General features: G+C 35.9%; 1 protein-coding gene across 18 annotated transcripts in view; it reads left to right on the plus strand.

Annotated features, from left to right (window-relative positions):
* ST7L (suppression of tumorigenicity 7 like) overlaps nt 1-26,312 on the plus strand; it is a 147,269-nt gene that overhangs the window by 57,389 nt on the left and 63,568 nt on the right. For 15 of the 18 annotated variants that reach the window (XM_070367496.1, XM_070367499.1, XM_070367493.1 and 12 more), the window contains 3 exons: nt 2,470-2,620; nt 5,993-6,085; nt 11,380-11,519. In XM_070367496.1, coding sequence (XP_070223597.1) covers nt 2,470-2,620; nt 5,993-6,085; nt 11,380-11,519 — 384 coding nt within the window. Of the gene's footprint in view, nt 1-2,469; nt 2,621-5,992; nt 6,086-11,379; nt 13,266-13,587 lie in introns of those variants that run through there. The other 3 variants (XM_070367486.1, XM_070367488.1, XM_005887087.2) reach the window with 3 other exon arrangements.

Consider the following 26,312-nt stretch of genomic DNA (forward strand, 5'->3'; position numbering starts at 1 on the left):
GTTTTCTATGTAGAGGATCATGTCATCTGCAAACAGTGAGAGTTTTACTTCTTCTTTTCCAATTTGGATTCCTTTTATTTCTTTTTCTGCTCTGATTGCTGTGGCCAAAACTTCCAAAACTATGTTGAATAGTAATGGTGAAAGTGGGCACCCTTTTCTTGTTCTTGACTTTAGAGGAAATGCTTTCAATTTTTCACCATTGAGGATAATGTTTGCTGTGGGTTTGTCATATATAGCTTTTATTATGTTGAGGTATGTTCCTTCTATTCCTGCTTTCTGGAGAGTTTTTATCATAAATGGGTGTTGAATTTTGTCAAAGGCTTTCTCTGCATCTATTGAGATAATCATATGGTTTTTATTTTTCAATTTGTTAATGTGGTGTATTACATTGATTGATTTGCGGATATTGAAGAATCCTTGCATCCCTGGGATAAAGCCCACTTGGTCATGGTGTATGATCTTTTTAATGTGTTGTTGGATTCTGATTGCTAGAATTTTGTTTAGGATTTTTTGCATCTATGTTCATCAGTGATATTGGCCTGTAGTTTTCTTTTTTTGTGGGATCTTTGTCAGGTTTTGGTATTAGGGTGATGGTGGCCTCATAGAATGAGTTTGGAAGTTTACCTTCCTCTGCAATTTTCTGGAAGAGTTTGAGCAGGATAGGTGTTAGCTCTTCTCTAAAGTTTTGGTAGAATTCAGCTGTGAAGCCATCTGGACCTGGGCTTTTGTTTGCTGGAAGATTTTTGATTACAGTTTCAATTTCCGTGCTTGTGATGGGTCTGTTAAGATTTTCTATTTCTTCCTGGTCGAGTTTTGGAAAGTTGTACTTTTCTAAGAATTTGTCCATTTCTTCCACGTTGTCCATTTTATTGCCATATAATTGTTGATAGTAGTCTCTTATGATCCTTTGTATTTCTGTGTTGTCTGTTGTGATCTCTCCATTTTCATTTCTAATTTTATTGATTTGATTTTTCTCCCTTTGTTTCTTGATGAGTCTGGCTAATGGTTTGTCAATTTTATTTATCCTTTCAAAAAACCAGCTTTTGGTTTTGTTGATTTTTGTTATGGTCTCTTTTGTTTCTTTTGCATTTATTTCTGCTCTAATTTTTTTTTTTTTTTTTTGGCTTTTAATTTTATTTTTATTTGGTTTAGTGTGGTTTGATATGGTGAACTGTCAATGTGTTAGTTGTAAAAAATGTGTGTCAAAGAAGTCGGAAGTGGGATTTGTTAGAAAGACAGAAAGTGAGAAATGATGCCTGGTTTGTGGGCTGAATAAAATTTTGGTAATATACTGCACTTTCAAAGCTATTTATGGGATTATGTAGTCAATTCCTTTTGTATCTTATTTCTCTTGGTCTAATTTTTAAGATTTCTTTCCTTCTACTAACCCTGGGGTTCTTCATTTCTTCCTTTTCTAGTTACTTTAGGTGTAGAGTTAGGTTATTTATTTGACTTTTTTCTTGTTTCTTGAGGTGTGCCTGTATTGCTATGAACTTTCCCCTTAGGACTGCTTTTACCGTGTCCCACAGGTTTTGGGTTGTTGTGTTTTCATTTTCATTCGTTTCTATGCAAATTTTGATTTCTTTTTTGATTTCTTCTGTGATTTGTTGGTTATTCAGCAGCGTGTTGTTCAGCCTCCATATGTTGGAATTTTTAATCGTTTTTCTCCTGTAATTGAGATCTAATCTTACTGCATTATGGTCAGAAAAGATGCTTGGAATGATTTCTATTTTTTTTAATTTACCAAGGCTAGCTTTATGGCCCAGGATGCTATGGGGAGGGAGGAGGGTGGAGGGTTCAGGATGGGGAGCACATGTATACCTGTGATGGATTCATTTTGATGTTTGGCAAAACTAATACAATTATGTAAAGTTTAAAAATAAAGTAAAATTTAAAAAAAAAAAAAAGAATTGAACAATTAAATTCCTTCACTGTAAAAAAAGGGCAACCCACTCCCATATCTTGCCTGGAGAATTCCATGGATAGAGAAGCCTGGTGGGCTGTAGTCCATGGGGTTACAGAGAGTTGGACACGACTGAATCACACACACACACACATACACACACACACACACTGTAAAAGAGAAATAAAAAAATGTTGCCACAACTTGTTGTTCCAAAATTGTGTTTTATAATTTTTTACATTTATTGTTTTTTGGAAAAATAAATAATTTTCTCACATATTATTTCTTCAGCTTAGTTTCCATTTTGTATTTAAAGTTGCACATAAGTAATTTATTACCTTATTTTTACCTTTAGGCGTATTCTGATCTTTGGGATTTGCATATATACAAGCATTTTATACACGTTATCAGTAAGACCTTCTTGTCATTTCAACTAGCTTAATGTTTGTTTTTAAATCAAGTTAACTTTATGAAATTTGAATCTACACTTTTGTGGATGTTTGAATTTAACATAATTTTTCTTTTTTTGTGTGTGGTGTGTCTATGTGTGTATGTTATTTTTCTAGTATTTACTAGAGATGAAAAGTCTCATTTTACCTCCAGAACACATTCTGAAACGGGGTGATAGTGAAGCAATTGCCTATGCTTTCTTTCATCTTCAGCACTGGAAGAGAATAGAAGGTGCTCTTCATCTGTTACAGTGCACGTGGGAAGGCAGTAAGTATTCTTTTCCAAATGAAATGCTAATCTTTCTGACTATTCATTGCATTCACAGGCAGTCTTTTTTTAATGAGATTGTCTGGGTTTCGTTAAGGATTTATTGTTCAGATTGGTTTGAAAGTGAACTCTGCGGTGTTCATTGGTTTATTGGTAGAAGAAATGTGTAATGTGCTTATATTAAAACCACATTTAGGAAAAGCAGGATGAAAAACTGGGTATTCTGCTGTATGTTCACTTATATTAAATATTTATAAGGAAAAATATTAAAATTTATAAACCTTCATTTTTTCATGTGGCTTGCTACTCTAATATTTTTTAAATTGGACTTTTTTGGTTTTGAGATGTGTACAATATGAAACTCTTTTTCATTACTGAAATCAACTTAATTCTTTAAAAAAATTTTTAAAAATATTTATTTTTAAAAATTTATATGACGACTGTGCCAGGTCTTTGTTGTGGCATGTAGGATCTAGTTCCCTGACCAAGGATTGAACCCATGCCCCCTGCATCGAGAACTTCGAGACTTAGCTACTGAACCATCAGGGAAATTCCCCCCAATTTTTTAATTGTGGTAAAATATATATAACATAAAAGCGTTTTAAACATTTTAAAATGCTCAGTTCTGTGAAATGCATGTACATTGTTGTGCAACCATCACCGTCATCCATCCTGAGTTTTTTCATCAACCCAAACAGAAATTCTGTACCAACTGAAATATAACTCCTCATTGTTTACTCCTTCCCAGCCCCCTGGTAACCATTCTATTTTTTGTCTGAGTTTGACTACTCTAGGTATCTCATATAAGTGAAATCATACATTTGTCCTTTTATATGTGGCTTATTTCATTTACATATTATTGAAGTATGTGTAAGAGTTTTATTCTTTTTAAGGATGAATAATATTCCATTGTAAGTGTATACAAAATTTTGTTTATCCATTCATCCATCAGTGGACATTTGGACTGTTTCCACCTTTTGGCTATTGTGGATAATGCTGCTGTGAACATAGGTACATAAGAACCTGTTTAATTCTTGCTTTCAATTCTTCTGGGTGTACTCCTAGAAGTGGAATTGCTAGATCATATAATTTTGTGTTTAATTCTTTGAGGAACCACCGTACTGTTTTCTATAGCAGCTGAACCATGTAACATTCCACCTGCAATGCACAGGGATTTCACTTTCTTTATATCCTTGCCAATACTTGTTATTTTCTGCTTTTTGGTAATAGCACCCTAATGGGTATGAAATAGTACCTCATTTTGATTTGCATTTCCCTAATAATTAATAATGTTGAACATATTTTTATGTGTTAGTTGGCCATTTGTATATTTCTTTGGAAAATTGGATTATTTTCCACTAACTACCACATCTCTCATTTGTAACTTTTTAGAATTAGCTGTAGATGAAAATTCAAAAATGAATTCAGTGCACATTCTAAATAACAACTAAAACTTGCTAACCTCCTCAGTTCTCAAACATTGCACTAAGGCACTTTTGGATATTATAGTAAATTCACAAGAGTGCCATGAGATTTTAAATTTGTCATAGAAACGCAGCAATACACCATTGAAACTGTAGCTCTAGATAGTTAAAGGTTTCAGCAGTATTCTTTGTTTTCTTTCAGTGTTGTCACAGCTTTGCAAAGCTGGGTTTTTGTTAGTTGCTATGATTAAAGGAAGTACCACACAAAACTCAGTGTGCAACAGGAAATGAGGATGGTATTATCCAAAGTGATTGTGAGGTTTGAGAAATTATGTGGTGTCCAACAGGCTCATATATCCCATTAGGGAGAAATGATGGTTATTTAAAATTGAAATAACTTTTTTCCTTTAATTTATGTGTATTTTTTTCAACTTGCTGCTAAGCTGTTAGAACAAAGCTTTTGAAATTGATCAGACCCACTACTTAATAAGTGGAATTGTTAAATACTTCTTACAGCCTAGGGGCATCATAGCGAATTACTGAGACATGAAGCGCACCACGTGTCCTTGAATCAAGAAAATTTGGGAACCTCTGTATTAACTTTTGCTGAGCGTTAGGCACTGTGGTTGATACTGACAATATACAGGTTAATGAAAACAGAACCACTGAAACTGAGGAGTTCGATGTTTTGAGGTACTTAGATTTTCTTTTGGTTTTTCTCCAGTAGTTTGCAAGCTTCTCAAAACTATGTAGTCTATCTTAATCACTTTGTATGTGTCATCAGTGCCTAGCCTGCTTGGCACGTAGGAAGTTCTCCGTAAGTATATGATTGATTTTGTGTTTTGTGAACAATCATCTTAATGAATGATTTCCTAGTGTCACTGATTTAATTTGCTCTGTGACTTCGGAAAGTCACTGAATTTTATTGTAGCAAAACAAAAATCCGTATTTTGACAAAAGTTCATAGATCCAAGCACTAAAGGAAAAACAAAAACCTTATAATTTTGATAGTTGAGTAGATCAATAAAGATTTCTTCTTTAAGAAGTCTGTAGGAATGGATGATAATCTAGATAAAGGATGCATAAACTTTTTCTGTAAAGGACCAGTTGGTAAATATTTAGTCTTTGTGGCCCATAGTCTCTGTCACAATTACCCAACTCTTACAGCATGGAAGCAGCCTTTTATAATATATAAATAAGGAGACATGGCTATATTCTAATATAATTTTATTTATAAAAACAGATAGTGGTCCAGGTCTGACCAAAGGTGACCCCTTTATATACTTAATTTAGGTACTTTGGTGACCCCTGATCTAAATTAAGCTCTGCTTACAGAAAACTTTGGTATCAGCTCAAATATGAAGTTAGGATCCATTGAAAACTCTTAGGTTGACAGAAGTTATGACTACAACAGTTGTTTGATTTCCCTAAGAAGTGGAATTCACATGTGGAGAGTGAAGTATTTTGTGTTTGTAATGAGGAGACTGAGGTAAGGACACAGCCAGTCTTATCTTCCACTACTCCCTTTAGTTTTATTTCAGTTAGGTCAATTCACTATTCTCTAAATAAAATTTATTCTTCTTATTTGTTCCTCTGAATATTTTGTTTCTTTTGTGTAAAATGCATCTCTAAAAAAGAAAACAAAATGCTATGTGGGGGACTTCCCTGGTGGTCCACTGTCTAAGACTCCATGCTCCCAATGCCGGGGGCCCAGGTTACACCTGTAGTCCAGGAACTAGATTCCACATGCCTCAAAAAAAGAAAAAAGATCCCCCATGCTGCCTTGAAGATTGAAGATCCCGTATGCTGCAACTAAGACTGGGCACAACTGAACAAATATTTTTTTAAAATAAATTTAAAAATACATCTCCAAAATAGCTTTGATTATAGTAGATGATGAAAGTGAGATTGAATTGCATGTCAACAAATGTATATTTTTTTCCCTCAGCTTTTAGAATGATTCCATATCCATTAGAGAAAGGCCATCTATTTTATCCTTATCCCAGCTGCACAGAGACTGCTGATAGAGAGCTATTACCTTGTAAGTAAATATTCAAGTTTTTCTAAACTTAAAATTAGTTGTGAGATTATTTTTCATAGTATTCTCCCATTTTAAAAGTACCTCTGGTTGAAGTTCAGGATACTGTTTAAATACTATTTTAACCAGTTCTTGGATGTAGTTGCATAATTTAGTTTATATTTTTGTGGTAAAACCTTGTACTTGGTTCAGTAAAGGACACACAGATGAAAGTTTTTGTTTTTCTTTTCTTATAAGCAGTCATCTTAAAGAAGAAATAATACCAATCCTTCACAAACTCTTTTCAGAAAATGAAGGAGCACTCTCCAGCTCATTCTGTGAGACCAGCATTACCATAACAACACAGTCAGACAAAACATTCAAGAAAGCTATAGAACAATATCTCTCATGAACATAGACACAAATGTCTTCAACAAAATGTTAGCAAACTGAATCCACCAACATGTAAAAAGGATTATGCTCCATGGCCAATTGGGATTTACCTCACAAATGCGAGGTTGCTTTAACATCTGAAAATGTAATAGAATAAAGGACAATAGATGGAGAATAGCATTGGACAAAAATCCTATACCCATTCATGATAAAAATTCTGAACAAACTGGGAATAAAAGGGAGCTTCCTCAACCTGATAAAGAGCATCTACGAAAAACCCACAGCTCACATCATACTTAATGATGAAAGATTGAATGCTTTCCCCCTAAGATCAGGAACAAGACAAGGATGTCTGCTCTCTTCTCTTCAGCATTATAGTAAAGGCTCTAGTTAATGCCACCAAGCAAGAAAAAGAAATAAAAGGCATTCATGTTTGAAAGAAAGAAGTAAAACTGTTTTTATTCACAGATGACATAATCTTCATGAATTCCATAAAAATACTATTAGAACTAATAAACTAGTTCAGCAAGGTTGCAGGATATAATATTGATATATATATACACATATATATATATAACTCAGTCATATATTTATATACCAGCAAAACAGACCCAATGAGAGTAGCATCAAAAAGAACAAACAATTTAGGAATAAATTAAAAGAAATGTGAGATTTTTAAAATCCACTAAATACTGCTTGGAAGAATTAAAGAAAATGAAATAGATAGTCCATGTTTATGGATTGGAAGCCCCAATATTATTTTGATGACAATTCTCTTCTAATTGATCTATTAATTCAATACGATTCTTACAAATTGATAAGCTGATCCCAAAATGTATATGGCATGTTAAAGGACCCAGAACAGTCAAAATAATCTTTACAAAGTAGAGTGAAATTGGAGGGACTATACTTCTCAATATATTAAAAAAAAAAGAAATAGAGTCAAGAAGAGAACAAGAAATACATAAGGGTTATGATTGCTGAAAGTGTTTTTGTCTAGTTCCTGCTTTTAGGAAGCTAAACTTTTGAAAGAATAGTCTGCTTTTTGTCTCAGCTGTCTTATCATCCACTCACTCTTTTTCTCTATGAGCTGGTAAATTTGTTTAATTAGCCTTTTTATGATTTAACTGATACGTAAGGATGCTGACAGTTATAAACACTAGTTTCCTCTTATAAAATAAATCTGTACCACAGTTTTTACAATTCTGGGTTCATTAGAACTAAAGTGTAGGAAGGAAAGTTGCAGTTTTACAGCCATCAGACTTAAGAGCTGAAAAGTTTGAACAGATAGATAAAAACTTAGGAGAGCTTATGGAAGTTGAGTATGCTGATATTTTTCTCCCACAATTTTTATTTTTGAGTATGTTGCATATGTGACATGTCAACCATACACACACACATCCATGTGTGTGTTATATGCTTAAATATTTTATTATGTAATCTATTTAACATATACATACATAGCCTTTATATTTTATATCTCTTAACATACATGGGGTTAAGATATGTTTGTAAGTTATATATAATATGTATATTATTAAATACATGTTTTATAAGTAGTCAATGTTGTAAGCACTCTTTGGGTATAAGGGAGCCACTTCAAGTTAGCTTAAAAATAAAGAGAATTTGTTGGAAGAAGCCTGAGTTATCTCAAAGAACACAAAGGCAACAATTATACTTGCACTTTGGAAGAGACCAAAACCAGAAGGCTATCAGGATTTCTATAAGGAGTCATTTCTCTGTGTATCTCTGTCTCTGACTGCATTTTTCAGTCTCTCCTATTCTTACTTTCCTTTTTATTCCCCAACTCCATCTTTTCTTTGTATGAACTTTCATTTCTGCTTCTCTCAGTGTATCTGCTTCATTTTTATCTTGCTCTTTGCAGTTTGGCTCTCCCTTTCTTAGACACATGTAGCCAGGCTTGATAACTCCAGTGCAGCTCTGAATTTACATGTCATCAATTCAGGAGGATAATATAGAATGAAGAATATTTCAATCCTGCTTCTAAAACTTCTGGGAGAGTAAATCAGATTTACCCAGGTGTTCATCTCTAATCCAGTCTGCTATGGCCTAGTGACAGGATCAGGTCGTGTAAACAAAATTACCAAAATATCTCTTTCCCGCTACATCACAAAACTGACTTAGGTGTCGTTATTTTCTGGGAGAGAATGAGATCACTAAGGGAAACTATATAGAGTGTGAGACACAAATTAAAGGTGAACCATGATGAAAATTTCTAAGGAATGGGTGGCCAATAAGGAGTCAGAAGATTCAGTGAAGGAGTGGTCTGAGACAGGACAGGAACCAGAACTAGATATCCTAGAAACTAAAAGGAGAAAACAAATTGCAAGTGAGGAGGAGTATCCAAGGTATTAAATAAGGTAATTACTGAGAAGAATCCATTGACTTTGGCAATTAGAAGGTCATTAGTGTTAGAAATATTTTCTTTCCTCAGGAGAGGGTGGTGGTAGTAGGTGTTGTGTTTCTGTTTTAATGGGAACAAGGATATTTAAGGCAAAGGAATGAATCTTTAATTGTGGAACATTAAAATGCAAGAGTGTATTACATTAGGCTAATACATTTAACCTAAAATAATGCCCCCCAAATCATTACAGAAGTTGCCTGATAATATAAGGCAAGCTTTCATAGTACTGTGAATAAAATCATCAAGTCATTATTTTGTATTGTCAGAGCCTCAGGCTATAAGAACGGAGAGTTTGTGTAATGGAAGGACTTTGTTATTTCTAGGGGTCTGCTAAGTCACTTCAGTCATGTCTGACTCTGTGTGACCCCATAGACAGTAGCCCACGAGGCTCCCCTGTCCCTGGGATTCTCCAGGCAAGAACACTAGTGGGTTGCCATTTCCTTCTCCAATGCATGAAAATGAAAAGTGAAAGCAAAGTCACTCAGTCATGTCCGACTCTTAGCGACCCCATGAACTGCAGCCCACCAGGCTCCTCCGTCCATGGGATTTTCCAGGCAAGAGTATTGGAGTGGGGTGCCATTGCCTTCTCCATTCTAGGGGTCTACTCATTTGCAAATTCTAGAAGCTATGAGAGGAGGGATGTTCTGGGGGTGTAGTTTGATTATATTGTATATTCTTAGAGTATTTTTTCTGTCTTTATGATAAAATGAACAAATTTTTATTAATGTGGAGCTTTAATTCCCAAGAGTACTTAAGGTTTTTTGCTTTCAATTCTCCTTCAACCTTGATATGACTTAAGGCATTCTGGAATTTGCTTATGAACCTCCTAAGTTCAGACTTGAACTATTCCCTTAGTTCACATAGCTATTTAGTTGTCTTTTATGCCTCCTGATAAATTTTTCTCTACAAGTCAGTGATGAAATTTGAACTTTACTTCTAAGGGAGTGTTTCTGTACTAGTCATCCATTATTTTGATGTATTAGCCAAACATTGACTGACAAATGAATCTATAGAAAGCAATCCAAAAAGAAACAATTGGATCTCTCCTATAGTATAAAAATTTTAGAAATTTTAGAAAATTATCCTATTAAAGCTATACAGTTTTCTACCTCATAAAGTAGGAATAATACTATCTATCTCCTAGGATTATTGAAAAAAATAATATAAATAAAAGCACTTTGTAAGCCACAACATGCTGTCGTTTCATAAATATTATTTATTTTGCTCTCTTACACAAAAGCAACTATAGTAACATTGGCGTATGTAAGTATTTGTTCCCTATCTTTGCAAATACCATGGTTTTTATCTTTTGATTTGCTAGAAGAAGTTGGCCTCTCATGGCTGAGGGACAGAGCATAGGGGACTGATTTTTTGGGGGTGCTGAAAGCACAGTGTTGTTCATAGCTTCTAATGTTTCTAACTTAAAAAAATTTCAGATTTGGTGTGCTTTTACTTTAAACGTGACACAAGGCTCTGGAAATTTTCTGCATTTTTAATGAGTTTGCTTTTTGGTATGTACTTTCTGAAGATAGTATATAATACATAAAAAATATCCTGGCTACTGAAGGAAACTTAGGTGTAATCTTCTCTGTGAATCATTATGTTTTAAAATGTTAAATTTATAGTTGACCTTGATTCAGCACTGAATTAGTCATTCCTTACTTATGCAGGGTATTACATCAGGAATTCCTCGGTCTGTGTCCAACCCTGTGAGCAGCCAACTGAAGTCCCAGAATAGCTCTCAGTTTAACAGACATTTATTGAGCACCTACTGTGTACCAATCATTGTAATAGGTTCCTGACATCATTGTTATTCAAGTATTTTCACATTTCAAATAAGATAAAAATACTTGAATACTATTGGTAATGAAATATCTAATCACTAGAAAAATAATAACCTTTGTAAATGTGTAAATGTAAAAATAAGACAATAGACTCCATTTATGTTCAGAATCTAGGACTTTGATGTTCTGGTTAGATTTTTACAGTGCTCAATGAAATGTCACATAAGTGGGTAAAATTATTAACTGATTGTTCTAGGAAATCTCCAACCACATGTCTATTTCTTGATCTCTGTACTCATGTCTGAGCTCCCAAAGATCAAAAATTAAAACAACACCTTTATAAAGTGCTTACAGTGTTCATCATAACAACTCCATGGCAACTGCTAGAGGGTTTAGCAACTTATTCAAGATCACACAGCTAATAAATGACAAAGCTCTTTTTCAAAACCACCTCAGCATGACTACAATTACTGCTCTTTCTCACAGTGCCATCCTTTTCCCAGTTCCCAGTAGTCATCTAACTATGTAGATGTGCTGTTGATGCTATAAATAATGGATAACTTCTTTCTACCTTGCTTGACCAGAGACTTCTTGTTTGTTTTTTTTTTTTAATTTTCCCTTTTTAGTTTTTAGAAATGGATTTCACTTGAAAATATTAAAACTGGCTTATACTATATTCTGAAATACAATCCATTTCTATCTTTTCTCTCTTTCAGCATTTCATCATGTTTCTGTTTACCCAAAGAAGGAGATTCCTTTTTTCATCCATTTCACAGCAGGACTATGTTCTTCTACAGCAATGATAGCTTTTCTTACACACCAGTTTCCTGAAATCATGGGTGTTTTTGCTAAAGCTGTAAGTATGATCTCAAGGACTTGTATAGAATATTTGTAAAACACACAAGAAACCATCTCTGATCTGTTTGTGCTAAACCAGTTGAGCAGTGGAAGATATTTGTTATAAAGTAAATTACAGGAATTGATTTATAAAGTTGCTGCCATAAATATGTCAAACATAAGTTTTTGGTGATTTGAGCTATATTTTTGTTGCTTAAAAGTTTTGAAAATACAATGTCATAAATTATAAAGCTGGTCTTTGTAGATCACTTTTGGTAGTAAAGTTAACCCTTCTTACTAGTTAAAGAATAATCCAGCCCTTTTAAATGCATTTTCTTTGGGATTTTAAAAAAAAATTCCTTGTTTTGTACAAAAGCCTTTTGGTTTTTCCATTTAAATGAAATCATTAGTTCTAAGGATTTGCTGAATGTTATATTCAAGAGTGCCCCTAGGATAAGGAATAAGTAGGTAAGATAGGACAGTTGAGACATTTGTCCTGGGTTCAGAATGTGCCCTTTCACTCAAAAGTCTTCCTTGTTATTATATGTGCATATTCTTACTGATCTTCCCAACCTTGGATGTAGAACCATTTACAGACCTTTATTTTCATTTTTACCCCTTAGTTTTGAACAGCTTCCCCATTTCCTGACCCAGGCCCAGAAAGTACTTGAGGATTGATTTTAAAGAGAGTATCCTGTGATTATTAACTTTTCTACATAAACCTATTAATTAATGTCACTGACTCAAAGCAAAATTACCAAAGAGAAGTCCCTTTAAGTCTCTAAGCCTAATAAAAAAAGACATGCCTTGTACATCTTTGCATTTTTACTAAGTAATGAATTCAAACCCAAAAAGAAAATGTTAATTCATTATACTCCCAAATAGAAAAGCACTGAGAATCATAGAAATATTAGCCTTTATTTGGTAATGCAGTTTCTATATTTTTCTCTTTGTGCCTCCATTATAACTCCCTGTGTCCTCACAGTTTCTTTTCTTGCCTTAAGAATAGTTTATTTTGTGCCTTAAAGATTAGCTGGTTTTCTTCTGGCACCAGTAGTGAGAGCACTGGTTTCTCTTTTTCCCTGAAGGTCAACTATTATAATGTGTTAAGTTGCCACTGGCTGTAGGCCTAAGAGTTTGAGACTACAGTTGATTCTGGGTCAGGCTTCAAGAAGGATGACTTTTTACTGTTGTTCAGGGAGTATAGATATTTGGGTTGGAAACTGACTCTTCTACTTCCTTTTAGTATAAAAAGAAAGCTTACTGATCACACCATAACTCTGTTGCTTGCAGTGGTGCTGATTGGCGAGTGTGTGTCTCAAACTGAAATGACCTCACTGTGTAATCTGGCATGGAAAAAAATGGACTAAACAGAGAATCCCGTCCATTTAACAAGCAGAAAAAAATATGCAGCTGTGTATTTGAGATCATAGAAAAGCAGTGGGAGAGATGGTCTCTCAGGGCATTGGGAAGGAGGTAAAATAGAGGAGGGAGATCTAGAATCTGGAGTAGAGATACAGTAATTGTTAGCAGTGTCCTTCCATGAAGTACTGGCTAAAATTAATGTGGAGTTAGTATCTAATGTCTGCCTTACCTAAGAGATCTCTGATGCACCAAAAGAGCCTTTAGGATTACATAACACAAGCTCCTAGCAGTGTCTGAGAATAAGTAATTATCCATTTGAAAGTTGAAGCTTCTTTTTTAGATCAAAAGTTATTAATTTACTGTGATTCTAGTTGATGAACAATAAATAGACATTTGTTTACTATCTTTTGGTATGTGTTGCTGGTATGTAGTGTTTAAAATGTGCCTGACAGCAAACTTCTACAGCTAGATTTTATCCCCGTGGCCTTTACATGTACAGTTTAAATTCCTAAAAGTTAAGTATTTACTGAAAGTACCTGCAGATCAATATTCGGTATGTAGTAGTTCCAAGGGCTGTTTCCATTTAAGAATTAATGGGAAATGAAAACAATATAGGCAGACTCCAGTTTATAAACTCAATAAACAATTACCCTAGTAGACAGCAAGAGAACCAGAGGTTCACATTCTTCTTACCACTTAATATTGTGTGGTCTCTGCCCCAGGAGCATTACCATCACCCAGGACCTTGTTAGAAGCAAGATCCTCAGATGATTCTATATACATTTAAAGCTTAAGAAGACCTTGCTCTACTCTACCCCCAATAGAGGAATTTAGAATTCCTGGATGGTGCCACCTTATCAAGGTGGAAAAGGGACAAGATTGTAGAGTCGTTATGAGCAGAGGCTCTGGAGCCAGACTGTTTTGCTTTGGATTTCAGCTGTGATACTTATTGGCTGTGCAACCTTGGGTAAGTTGCTTAACCTTCCCCACCACCCAGTTGTAAAATGGGAATAGTACTACCTCTTGGATTTTTGTGAAGGCTAAATGAGTTTAAAATTTATCAAGAATTTAGCACTGTGTCTGCCCACAGTAAAAAGTAGGTGTTAGCTGTTGTTGTCATCATCATTGTCATCATCATCACGGAAGTGCAGCTGTAGTGAGAAACCCTACCCCCTTCATGTTTGGAAGAGCTATGTCCTACTAATAAACAAAAAATACTTTTTTCCATGGAAATAGTAGTAGAAATGGCTGTTAGGTATCATTTAAATAATTCTTTTAGTACTATATTTCCGGTACATTATGTGCACCAGAAAGTGAAGAAATGTTTCAAATTCTAGGCACTAGCAAACTGCCTTATGGAGCAGAACCCATTGGTAAGTTGCAAACTGCATGTGTTAAAAATTTTTAGCTAAGTCAGATATTTGATAGCCAAGTACAGTATCAATGAAATATAGAAATCAATGAAGAATTTTTGAAACATACTTATTCTTCTATTAAGGCAAAGCAGTTTAAGAAAATTTCCTAGTTCCTTCCATTGTTGCCATTGTCTCTTCTTCATCTAATAACTTCTTGTATTATTTCTCATGCTAGAGTAAATTCAGTCTGCATTTGTTAAAATGCATTTGTTATGAAAATTGCTTTTTCATGAAGCAAGGCGCTAGGGATTAGTAATTTGTAGTAATCCTCACTGAACATCAGATTTAGATAAATGGAAGGGAATGAACTGGAATGGTTAGTGTTTTAGTGCCCCTTCTTTTGCATGATATAAAGATATGGAAAGAGATTTCATCTTCAGCACATTAGGACTTTTTCTCCTGATTTTTCTCCTGGCTGAGATGAAAACAGCCTGACAGTAGACACAGAGCAATGGAAAAAAAATTGCATAAATCCCTGGAGATGTGGAATGTGCTGATATCAGAGCTGATAGTCTCTTAAGGCCAGAATTCCTGAAAAAGGAAAAATTGCTTTTAAGTGGTAGGTCATTTTCTCACCTGCTTTGAAGCCTGCTGGGTTAAATATGAGAGTTCAAAGTAAGGGTAGCCAGCAAACCAATGAACTGGAATCTGATTCTGCTTATCTGAAAGGCTCTTCTTTATTTAAGAGCAGCACTGCCCTCTCCTTATTGAACCAATCTTCATCTACTCTGTCTCCTTTCATTCCTCTCTTGCAAGAAAAGCTTTCTTCTTAGTAAGCCTTGGGAGGGCGTTATTACAACAGTGAAAAGACTGAAGATGGTGTTTGGAAATTTCATTAACTTACAGATAAATTCAGGCTGTGGCATGTGACTTTAGTGCTTTTGTGTTTGAATATAAAAATCCCTAGTTGGGTTTTAACTAAACGGGCCAGCATTTGCAATGTTGGCAGATAAGGTGTTATGGGTAAAGACAAAAATTAAAAAGATTTCCAGATAAATTATTTGTTTCACTAAGGCAAAACTTGGTTAAAATTTGTTTCACTGAACACATATTGTAGCTGTGCTAGGGTGGGAATGGGCCCCATTTCCACATATTTCTACTAATCTTTATGTGGGAAAATGTGGTTGGACATGCCAGTGATGAATTTCTGAGCAACTCATAATTGGCTGGCTTCACTGTAACTAGGGCCTAACAATCTGCTTGATTAATTCTTTAAGGACTACATTAGCCAAGTTGCATGATTTCCAAAGATATAGAAGGTCAGATGTTACACTAACAAAAGACCTCTCTACAGAATGTCTCACTGGGATTTCTTCAGTCCCTTCCCCAAACTAATTAACATTTCTCTCCCTAAATTACATTTTAAAAAGTAATAAGCAGATATAAATGCCAAGTGTCTTTTACTGAATAGTAATGAGAACTTTTGAGAAGGTTTGTCCATTATTATAATTTTTTCCAGGACAAAGATTGTCTTCATAACTAGGGGAGTTGATAGACAACTATAACCATGTATTGATATACATCAGTTTAAAGGTTCCTAATTTACTGTTGTCACAACCAGTGACACGAAATCTGTCTACAGGTGAAAGGCTTTCTATAGTCTTCATCTGACTTTACTAAAACCCTAAGAGAGTTGCATTCTAAATAGCTAGGGCCCCATTCAGAAATTAAACTGAAATTAAAATGTTTCTTCACTTTGAAAATGAATTATTTTCAAGAACTAATACAGTTCTAAAAACATTTTAAATTGTAACTAAGCATAAATTCTGGGAAAATACTCTTCTATAACATGCTGTTTCCACAGTAATATATCTGAGATATTTCCCAAAGAATATCCTGATAATAAAATGAATCTATTGTAATAGGTCAAAAATTTTAAATGTTTACGCTTTTGTTCCATTGTTAGTACTGCTAAAGTCTTTATTTGGGCAGTCTGGCATATTCCAATTTTTATTTTCTTAATTAACTGGGATATTTGTAGCAAGAGAAAAGTTGTTCTCTGCTTTTTATAAGGGTAATTTCTCATACTTCATCCTCATTGTTCTCCTACAAAAAGAACCAGAATGAGAAATTTATGGAATTGCTAATGTTCTTCTTTATCCAAATGTTCTAAGTACTGAACTCTTCAAAGACGAAAGAGAAAGAATAAAAGTTAGGGCAATGTACTTTTTAACACATGTCTATATTCTTTCCCCAGGATTTAATTCGGTTTTGAAGTTTGTGGAAAGCACCCTCTTTCCCTAATGAAATTCATAAAAGCTCTCCCTGAATTCATTTGGCAGAATATTTAATCATCTTTGCCCCCCCTCAAACTGAAAGCCTCAGTGCCAAAGTCTAAGTTACTCTATCACTAACTGCTGTGAATATATTTATTATTATTCATTAGCACTTGAGGCAAATGGACTGCATAGCAGGTAGAAGAGTTGTGCCCGGATATTGATGTAAATCACTCATTCCAAATTTGTAACACTAGTAGTATTAGAATTCATATTAGGAAACCTGCTGACTTTTGTTTTAGAAAAGATTTTTGCAGACCCAGCATAGTCCTCTAAATGGAAAGAATAATGGGGTACAGAGGAAAATTAAAATCTTGAGGAATAGTTATTTTAGCTTTTTTCTTGAGTGGAATTTTGCTCCTTCCCCCACCAATCAAATTTTTAATGCTCAAAAGAACTAAATTAGTACAACTAATTAATTTATTATAATTCTAAACCAGGAGTAATGTGGACTTCATCAGTTTTCTTTTTTAAAAGTTTATACTTACACTCTCATTAGTTCTTACCAGAGGCATTGGAGGACAGATTGTGATCTTCCAATGTAATAGATGAGGAAGTTTGAGCCAATCAAGTTAAGAGTTCCTTGAAATCACACAACAGATAGTCCTTTAGTCGCATATATATTTGGTTTCAAAAATGTGTCACCTCTCAACTTATACCAAAACAAGTACAGAATAAATGTCAAACCAAATATAGTAATCCTGAAGGAATTATAGACTGATAGAGTGATGACAGTAAAGTGGCCTTACTATTGTCTTCCTATAGGGGATGAATTTGGAGAAGAGTTTTAAATAAAGAGGCCAGTATGGATTGTCAGAAAGTAAAAAGGGACCTTAGATTGCAGAATTGCTTACTGAAAAGATCTAAGTAGACAAATAAACTACCTGGAAATGTTCTTCATTATATAAGCCTATTTAATGAAGTTTGCTGTTTTAAAATAAAGAATGCCCATTTGCTTTTTTGTCTTTAAACTGGTTCACTGTAAGTTCATTCCTATTCTGGTTAGTAAATCACTTAAAGTACACTGATCATTTATATCACATACTCATACAACCCTAAAAAGAACTTCATCCTTTCTAATTGTCTAAAATGTGCAGTAATACTGAATAAACAGTAGGCACTCATTTGTAGTGATTCAGAGGGAATTTAATTAACTCTTTGAAACAGTAAACAAAAGAAAAAGAAAAGCTTCAGTTCAGTTCAGTTCAGTCGCTTAGTCATGTCCGACTCTTTGCGACCCCATGAACCACAGCATGCCAGGCCTCCCTGTCCATCACCAACTCCCAGAGTCCACTCAAACCCGTGTCCATCGAGTCAATGATGGCCATCCAACCATCTCATCCTCTGTCGTCCCCCTCTCCTCTGGCCCTCAATCTTTCCCAGCATCAGGGTCTTTTCCATTGAGTCAGCTCTTCGCATCAGGTGGCCAAAGTATTGGAGTTTCAGCCTCAACATCAGTCCTTCCAATGAACACCCAGGACTGATCTCCTTTAGGATGGACTGGTTGGACCTCCTTGCAGTCCAAGGGACTCTCAAGAGTCTTTTTCCAACACCACAGTTCAAAAGCATTAATTCTTCGGCGCTCAGCTTCATAGTCCAACTCTCACATCCACACATGACCACTGGAAAAACCATAGCCTTGACTAGACGGACCTTTGTTGTCAAAGTAATGTCTCTGCTTTTGAATATGCTATCTAGGTTGGTCATAACTTTCCTTCCAAGGAGTAAGCGTCTTTTAAGTTCATTGCTTAATATAAACTAAAGCTGTAGCTTATGTTCCAGCATCTCTCTGTTTTCAAAAAATCAAAGCTGAAGTTTGTCAAGGATTGTGAGGGTAAGTTTAATTGAACAGAATAAACTTTTGGTGTAAAATAACATAACTCATGGCCTTTTTTGTTTTGTTTTTCTAAAGTGGGATTTTTAGGTAACAGATGTACTTCTAGCAGTTGTAACAATACATTGGAAACTTCAATGTGTTCCTTAATGCTGATAAGGCCTCAGTGAAAGATTAGCTATTAATGGTATTCTATCTGAATTCAAGAAAAAAATAATCTCTGTTAGTTCTCTCATTAATATTAAGATTGCCTTATGTCTGTCTCAACTGCCAGCTTCAAGAAAAGAAATTATTTGGGCTTCAGGTGATATTCAACAAAACTAAGAGAACTGATGTTCAGAGAATTCAGACCACATAATCATCCTTTAACCTCATCCTATAGTTTCAAGCATTCTGGAAATGAAATGTATATGTACTATTCAAAGTGTAGAAAAGGGCTGTATTCCCATTGAGCACTCTTGCATATTATAAATGGGATATGCAGAGAAAGAAGCAGTTTGGGGAAGAATTTAAGAAGGGAACATACTCTTATAGTCTTTGTTAGGCACTTGCCAGCTCTTGTTTTCATCTATTCAGCATGCTGAAGTCCCTATTTCTTTCTGATGCCAGAGTTCAAGCTTTTACTCCCAGGTAGCAGCAGCTTTACTATTAAATTTTAATCCCTCAGTGTTGTTAAACTTCTATCTAGAGTATAGCCACAACTATTTTTTGGCAGGCGAACACACTGCTGCTTTTCCTTCAGTCACAGTGAGATAGAAGAATGTTCTCTGGCTGAGGCATGGATGAAGGCACTTTACTAATCTTATACATAATTCATCCTTGGTTGCTGGGGTATTCAAAGTTGAAACTTTGCCCTCTGATAAAATTCAGATGGATTTTTTATTTACTTGACTCTGATCCCTTTGGGATTTAGCCCTTATTGGGAGCCCAGGAATTCTAATTCAACAAAGCTCTAGCTGTGTAGATTTTTCTTATTAATTTACTCTTGGTGTATTTTAGCTTTGTAATACTGACTCAAAAAAACCCCCCAAAAAACGGCACTAGAACATGCAGTTCAGAGTCCTGGATACCCTGAAAAGATTCTTCTTTCAGTATTGGTTTATTGGATGAGAAGATTCCAATAGAGCTTATCTTAATTTGTTTTCAAAGTTTAGTTTTTAAAGAGTCTCAGCATTTAAAAATATGTTAACTATCGCTCTTTAACATGCTATAATTTGGTAATGATTATCCTGTAACATACCAAAAGTTTTTAATGTTGAATTCATTGTATTAAGATGTTACTAATGATAAATTTGTTCATTCATTCAATGAGCAGATACTTATTGGATACCTTTATGAAATATAAAATGCAACCCATGTTCACAAGTAACTCATAGTCTAGTGGTAGGGGTTTGAGGTAGACAAGAGATGTGTAAGACAGAGGCTTCTGCTGCACGAGTAAATTAGTTTATCCTTGCAGGTTCATTCATTTGACTGGAAGTGACCGATGAGTTATTAATATTTTCACATGCCTCACATAAGATTTAGTGACCCAAAAAGTCTATCTAGACTGATAGAGGCTTTTTCCCTTTAGAAGAATTTATTTGGTTAGGATTCCTTTCAGTCCAACAAGAGTAAATAGAAAGAGGTCTCTCTCTTTATTTTATTATTTTTCAAATATCAGACATGAAAGACTTTTGTCGTTACACACAACTGATGAAGTTCATGTTTTTGTTAACTGTGGTATTCATTATGTTCATTTAAACAGTTTAGAATTTATTAAAAAATGAAGTGCTCCACAACTCAAGATTGAAATAAGAAATGTCACCCCTCAGATTCATATATAGTGGCCGCAGTAAGATTAAAGCCTACTATCAGTTCAGTTCAGTTCAGTTGTTCACTTGTGTCCAACTCTTTGCCACCCCATGGACTGCAGCATGCTAGGCCTCCCTGTCCATCGCCAACTCCCAGTGTTTATTCAAATGCATGTCCATTGAATCGGTGATGTCATCCAACCATCTAAACCTCTGTTGTTCCCTTCTCCTCCTGCCTTCAATCTTTCCCAGCATCAGGGTCTTTTCAAATGAGTCAGTTCTTCGCATCAGGTGGCCAAAGTATTGGAGTTTCAGCTTCAACATCAGCCCTTCCAGTGAATATTCAGGACTGATTTCCTTCAGAATGGACTGGTTGGATCTCCTTGCAGTCCAGGGGACTCTCAAGAGTCTTCTCCAACACCACAATTCAAAAGCATCAGTTCTTCGGTGCTCAGCTTTCTTTATAGTCCAACTCTTACATCCATACCTGACTACTGGAAAAACCATAGCTTTGACTAGACCTTTGTCTAGTTTAATGGACTTTTGTTTGCAAAGTAATGTCTCTGCTTTTTAATATTCTGTCTAGGTTGGTCATAACTTTTCTTCCAAGGAGTGAGCGTCTTTTAATTTCATGGCTGCAGTCACCATCTGCAGTGATTTTGGAGCCCAAAAAAATAAAGTCTGTCACTGTTTCCTCATCTATTTGCCATGAAGTGATGGGACCAGCTGCCATGATCTTCATTTTCTGAATGTTGAGCTTTAAGCCAACTTTTTCACTCTCCTCTTTCACTTTCATCAAGAGGCTCTTTAGTTCTTCTTTGCTTTCTGCCATAAGGGTGGTGTCATCTGCAAATCTGAGGTTATTGGTATTTCTCCTGGCAGTCTTGATTCCAGTTGTGCTTCATCCAGCCCACTGTTTCTCATGATATACTCTGCATATAAGTTAAATAAGCAGGGTGACAATATACAGCCTTGATGTACTCCTTTCTCGATTTGGAACCAGTCTATTGTTCCATGTCCAGTTCTAACTGTTGCTTCCTGATCTGCATACAGATTTCTGAAGAGGTAGGTCAGGTGGTCTGGTATTCCCATTTCTTTCAGAATTTTCCAAAGTTTGTGGTGATTCACACATTCAAAGACTTTGGTATAGTCAATAAAGCAGAAATATATGTTTTTCTGGAACTCTCTTGTTTTTTCTGTGATCCAGCGGATGTTGGCAATTTGATCTCTGGTTCCTCTGCCTTTTCTGGTTCACATACTGTTGAAAGCCTACCATACTCATTAATTTTTATCTTTGTTTTCTATATCCTCTCATTCCTAATAATGACAGATTAATAAGAGCTAAGGACCATCCTGGTTTAGAAAATGAAACAGTATGATGCCATTGTGAAACAGAATGGGTCAGCAAAGAGTACTAAAATTATGTGCCTCTGTGGACATGTGAGAAAGAAGGGGAAAGAACCACTCAGCATTTCCGAGAGCCCACTGTTCATGTCAAAGCTGCACCCTGCAGTGACTGATTCTCGAAATATATCAGGTTAATTAGAAAAATAAAAGGATATTGGGTTAAGGTAATAAAATAAGCTGCCTTTTCCCTCTCTTCCAAGCTAAATTTTGCTGATCAATTCTGAATCCTGGACAGTTCTACCTTTTAATAAGGGGAACTGTCAAGATTTTCTAAGCAACTGAAAAAGATTTCCTATATTTATTGGGTTCAGTCAGTATATGTACTAACTGGATAATTGGAGATATAACCCTGAAATACATATTAAAATATTTTTAAAAACAGGCACAGAACCTGTCCTTGGGGAATTTATACTGTTAGGCATGTAATCATTAGATGTGGTAAAATGATGACAGTCTTTTGAGTAGAAGAGGAGGCCTAAGGTTGTACTGGAGGGTCGAGGAATATACTGACTTAACTCAGTTGAGGCAGCAGGAGAAAGTGGAATGATTTGAACAGACTTACAGGCAGAAGACTGAAGATCCAGCTTTGGAGTTTACTTGTAATTGTTACTTCTCTAGTAATTTATCTGAGTTTGCTATATCTGCTGGAATAAGTGGAAATTATTATTCTTTGGGTAGGTGAACAAAACGTACATCTAACCCTCATGGCATTTTCCAGTTCAGAAGTCTAATTTGTAACCTGTAAGGAGGTGTATTCATGTTTCTGGGTTGTAAGGAGCCCACTCTTATCCATTCATCTGTGTTCCCATTTATATTAGGCTGTGTCTGCTAACATTAGGTCTCTAGAGAAAGACTTAAGTAGACTTAAGGCCCCCTGAATTCCTATGGACTACCTCCTACTGCCATAGGACTTCAACAAACATAATGAACACTTACAACAAAAAAAACTTTTTATCTTTTTCATAGTATTGAGAGTAATAATATCACATTTGGTCTCAAGTTCCATATTGAATTATTTTTTTTTTTAAATTGCTTTTGAGCAGTAACTTTTCCCTGGTTGCTTAGCCAGTCATACAAGTTGAGACTTCTGTTTCTATGCCTGTTTTATAATAGCTGCTCTGGGAGAACAGATGAAAAATAATAAGTTAGATATTTTATGAGTATTGAAATCCCTTCCATTCAGAAATGTAAATAAAATAACCAGCATGAACAATCAGCTTATGTCAGATTCCATGGCTTTATGTTACATAGGGAAATTATAGTGCAACCTGAAACATGCTTCTTAATGAATTCACAGTGGTGTCACAGTTGAATGTAAACCCTTGAGCTTTTCTGTTGTGAAGAATTTCACAAATCACCTTTTATAAACTATTTAGGGGAGGAGGAAAAAACTAAGATGATACCAACAAATGCTATCACTGTTAAGTGGTTGCCTCCCGTCCAGCACTAAATTGTGCCAGTTAAGTAAAGCAGAAAGTTAATATATTATTGCTCACCTTTTGGCTTATTCAGTGTTCATAAATATAAATATATACATATATATACACACACACACAAATGTATATATGTATACACACACACATTTCAATATTCTGTTTTTGAAAGTGGCACCAGAAAAGTGCTGTGGAAGAACAGGGTTGCCCTTGTGGTTTTTATCCTCAGAGTTTAGCAAAGTTCAGTTAAAAAATGGCAGAAGCCCAATAAATAGCTCTGTTTTTACCTTCAACAAGTGCAAGAAGCCAGAGACCTAACGTGAAGATTATGAAATGAGGATTTGTATCTTTGGTTGTTGCTCTAGCAGCCTGTTCTGTTGTTCAGTTGCTAAGTTGTGTACGACTCTTTGTGACCCTGTGGAGTGCAGCATGCCGGGCTCCTCTGTCCTCCACTGTTTTCTGGAGTTGGCTCAAATTCATGTCCATTGAATCAGTGATGCCACACAACCATCTCATCCTCTATAACCAGCTTCTCCTCCTGCCCTCAGTCTTTTCCAGCAACAGGGTCTTTTCCAGTGAGTCAGCTCTTCTTATCAGGTGGCCAAAGTATTGGATCTTCAGCATCAGTCTTTCCAGTGAATATTCAGGGTTGATCTCCTTTAGGATTGACTGGTTTGATATCCTTTCAGTCCAAGGGACTCTCAAGAGTCTTCTCTAGCACCACAATATGAAAGCCTCAGTTCTTCAGCACTCAGCATTCTTTATGGTCCAGCTCTCACCAGAACCATCCTGTCACTCAGTGAATTGATTTTGTCGTCCCTAAAAGTCTCTCATAGCTCTCCTCCTTTCCACTATGGCCTCGGCTCACTCAGCTCTGATGAATGTGCTAGCCTCAAAAGTCCAATATGCCAAATGCAGTATAGGAGACCAGTCAAGTTTAAGAGTCAGGGAACGAAGCATGTATTTTCTATTTTTAAAGAATTTCTTTTTTACATTCTAATTTCATAAGTGTTTGGCTTGATTTACACCAAGTTCTAGGCCTGTTAGCCTACATTAATGTATCACAGTTCTGGATAGGATATTTGATAGCTCTTATTTAGCCCAGAATCTCAAATGATAGGGAGCTAGAGTGAACAATATTTAGCATTTTGTTGGGTTTCACAGTGTAGCTCTCTTCTAGTCCCTCTGTCTGTAACAAATGGACTCATCCTTGTGTTTTCCCATAGCTGCCCTGGTGCTTACTGACATAGATCAAGATACTGTGTGGCTCTGTAGGGAACTCTGAGCCATTTGACAATCTGGGCACATGTAGTCACCTCACATTATTTAAGCCCTGATCTCAGCATTCTAACTTCTCTGTATTCCCCAGTGTATATAATATGTACTTGCTTGAAATTCCTTATATATTGCTTGCACATTCTTGCTTCTAAGTTTCAGCATAAACCAGTTCCTTCTACTTAGAATTCTTTGCTCTGTCTGTTCTCAACCAAAACATCCTGTATCTTTTAAAAATCCTGCTCAAAAGCCACCTCCTATAGAAAGACTGATTAATCTCATTCACTTGATTCCTTTATTCTGAGAATTCTGTTTCTCAGTCTGTTGCTTAAATTGTTTTGTTCCTTTGTAGTTATTGATTCCATACATTGTCACCCAGTAAGCCTAATGGTTCTAGGAATGATGCGCCTCCTGCATCCCCATCCTTGTGTACATTATATTAATACACAGAGACTTTGAAGGCCTACTGACAACCTTTCTCTCCCCTGAGTTCTAGTCCACTTTCCATACCCTTTCCCTTTCTTCATAGTTACAGTCCTAGAGAAACGGGGCACGTGTTCAGGGTTTGGCCTCCACCTTACCATGTGTGTGGCAATCTGTTGAATAGGTTCCTACAGTTGGGCAAGATTTAACCCTTTGGTTTGACAGTCCCTGCATTCTATTCAAACACATTTAAGAAGTAGATGTGAGACCAGGAGTAGAGAAATTTCCACTGAAAGCTAAGTTAGCTCTTTATACAAGACTTCTGAAGCTGCTGTCGTCAGCAGCTCACTCGACACTCTCCTGCTCTGCCTCTTTTCCAGGAGTCAGGGTTAGTTTAAGAAAAAGCCTCTTGCTAGAAGCCATGACCTCGTACTTTTATCCCCTCCATCTGGTGTGTGGCCTCATGGGGCTGTGCTGCTATGCAGGAGGTGAGCAATGGAATTCTTTAGATGATGACTTCTGAGCCCACATGCAGAGGCAGTGGGGGTGGGAAGCAGGGAGAACAGTGAGCGCCAAGATCGATGGACCAAAAAGTAAGATTTGCCCTGGAAGGAATCTTAACTATAGGTAGATTGTTTTCATGAGGTGTTCTTCCCCTAGCTCAAGTTGGGGCCCAGGTCAGGGAGCTGCAGCATCCTAGATCTATGATTGATGAATGTTGTATTCCTGCAGCTTTCCCTTCTGCCTTCACAGTTGGGGTACAGGAGTGGGATAGGTAGGGTATGTAAGGGCTTATGCTGTCTCTAATGGAATGCATTCCAGGGTTGAACAGGGAAGGGTTCCTCTTGCACACATTATCTCTTAGAGCTGCTTTGTCTCACAGTCTCGGACCTAAACAGAAGTCTGATTTTGAATAAGTGTGGGAGGAGGGGTTGAGGGCAGCAAAAGTTTTTGATCAAGTGAAAATCTGTTTTCTGCCTCGTCTTTTAAGGGTTTCTCTGCAAGGTAGATAGATACTCTTTGCCTTGGTATAGATAAATAGCTTGTCTTGGTTCGAGGTCTCAGGATTTTTACTAGGCTGTGAGTAGGCATCTAATCTGGGATAAGACCATTTGTGTGTGTGTGTGTGGTTTTTTGTTGTTTTTTTGTTTGTTTAGCACTCTCATTCCTTGTTCTTACTTACCTAGCCCAGGGGTTGACAGTAGTTTAAAAAAGATTGAAGTCTCAAAGGAAATTCTAATACATACTTTAAAAGCCCAAAGCCTTAATAACTTCCTCTCAATAACTTCCTCTCATGGCTTCTCGTGACTACTGCTCTGTCTACACATTTAGCATCTTTAAAAGGACTAGATAAAACTAAAACAAAAGATGAACTGTTGATCTGTAAAAGGAAAAAGGAAAACAGAATTAGAAACCAGAGCTGATTATACATGGGCCGCTAAATGTAGTATAGTGATCATGTGGTAGTGGTGGTGTTAGTGACAGAAATGGCAAAAAAGGGATTCATTGATGAGATTAAGGAAGCCCTAAGCTGTTGCTTTTGTAAATTCTGCTCATGTATACTCCTAGGATATTTTGTGTCAATTTCTGT

This window comes from Bos mutus, chromosome 3, assembly GCF_027580195.1.
Source record: "Bos mutus isolate GX-2022 chromosome 3, NWIPB_WYAK_1.1, whole genome shotgun sequence".
In the NCBI taxonomy this organism is placed as follows: Eukaryota; Metazoa; Chordata; class Mammalia; order Artiodactyla; family Bovidae; genus Bos; species Bos mutus.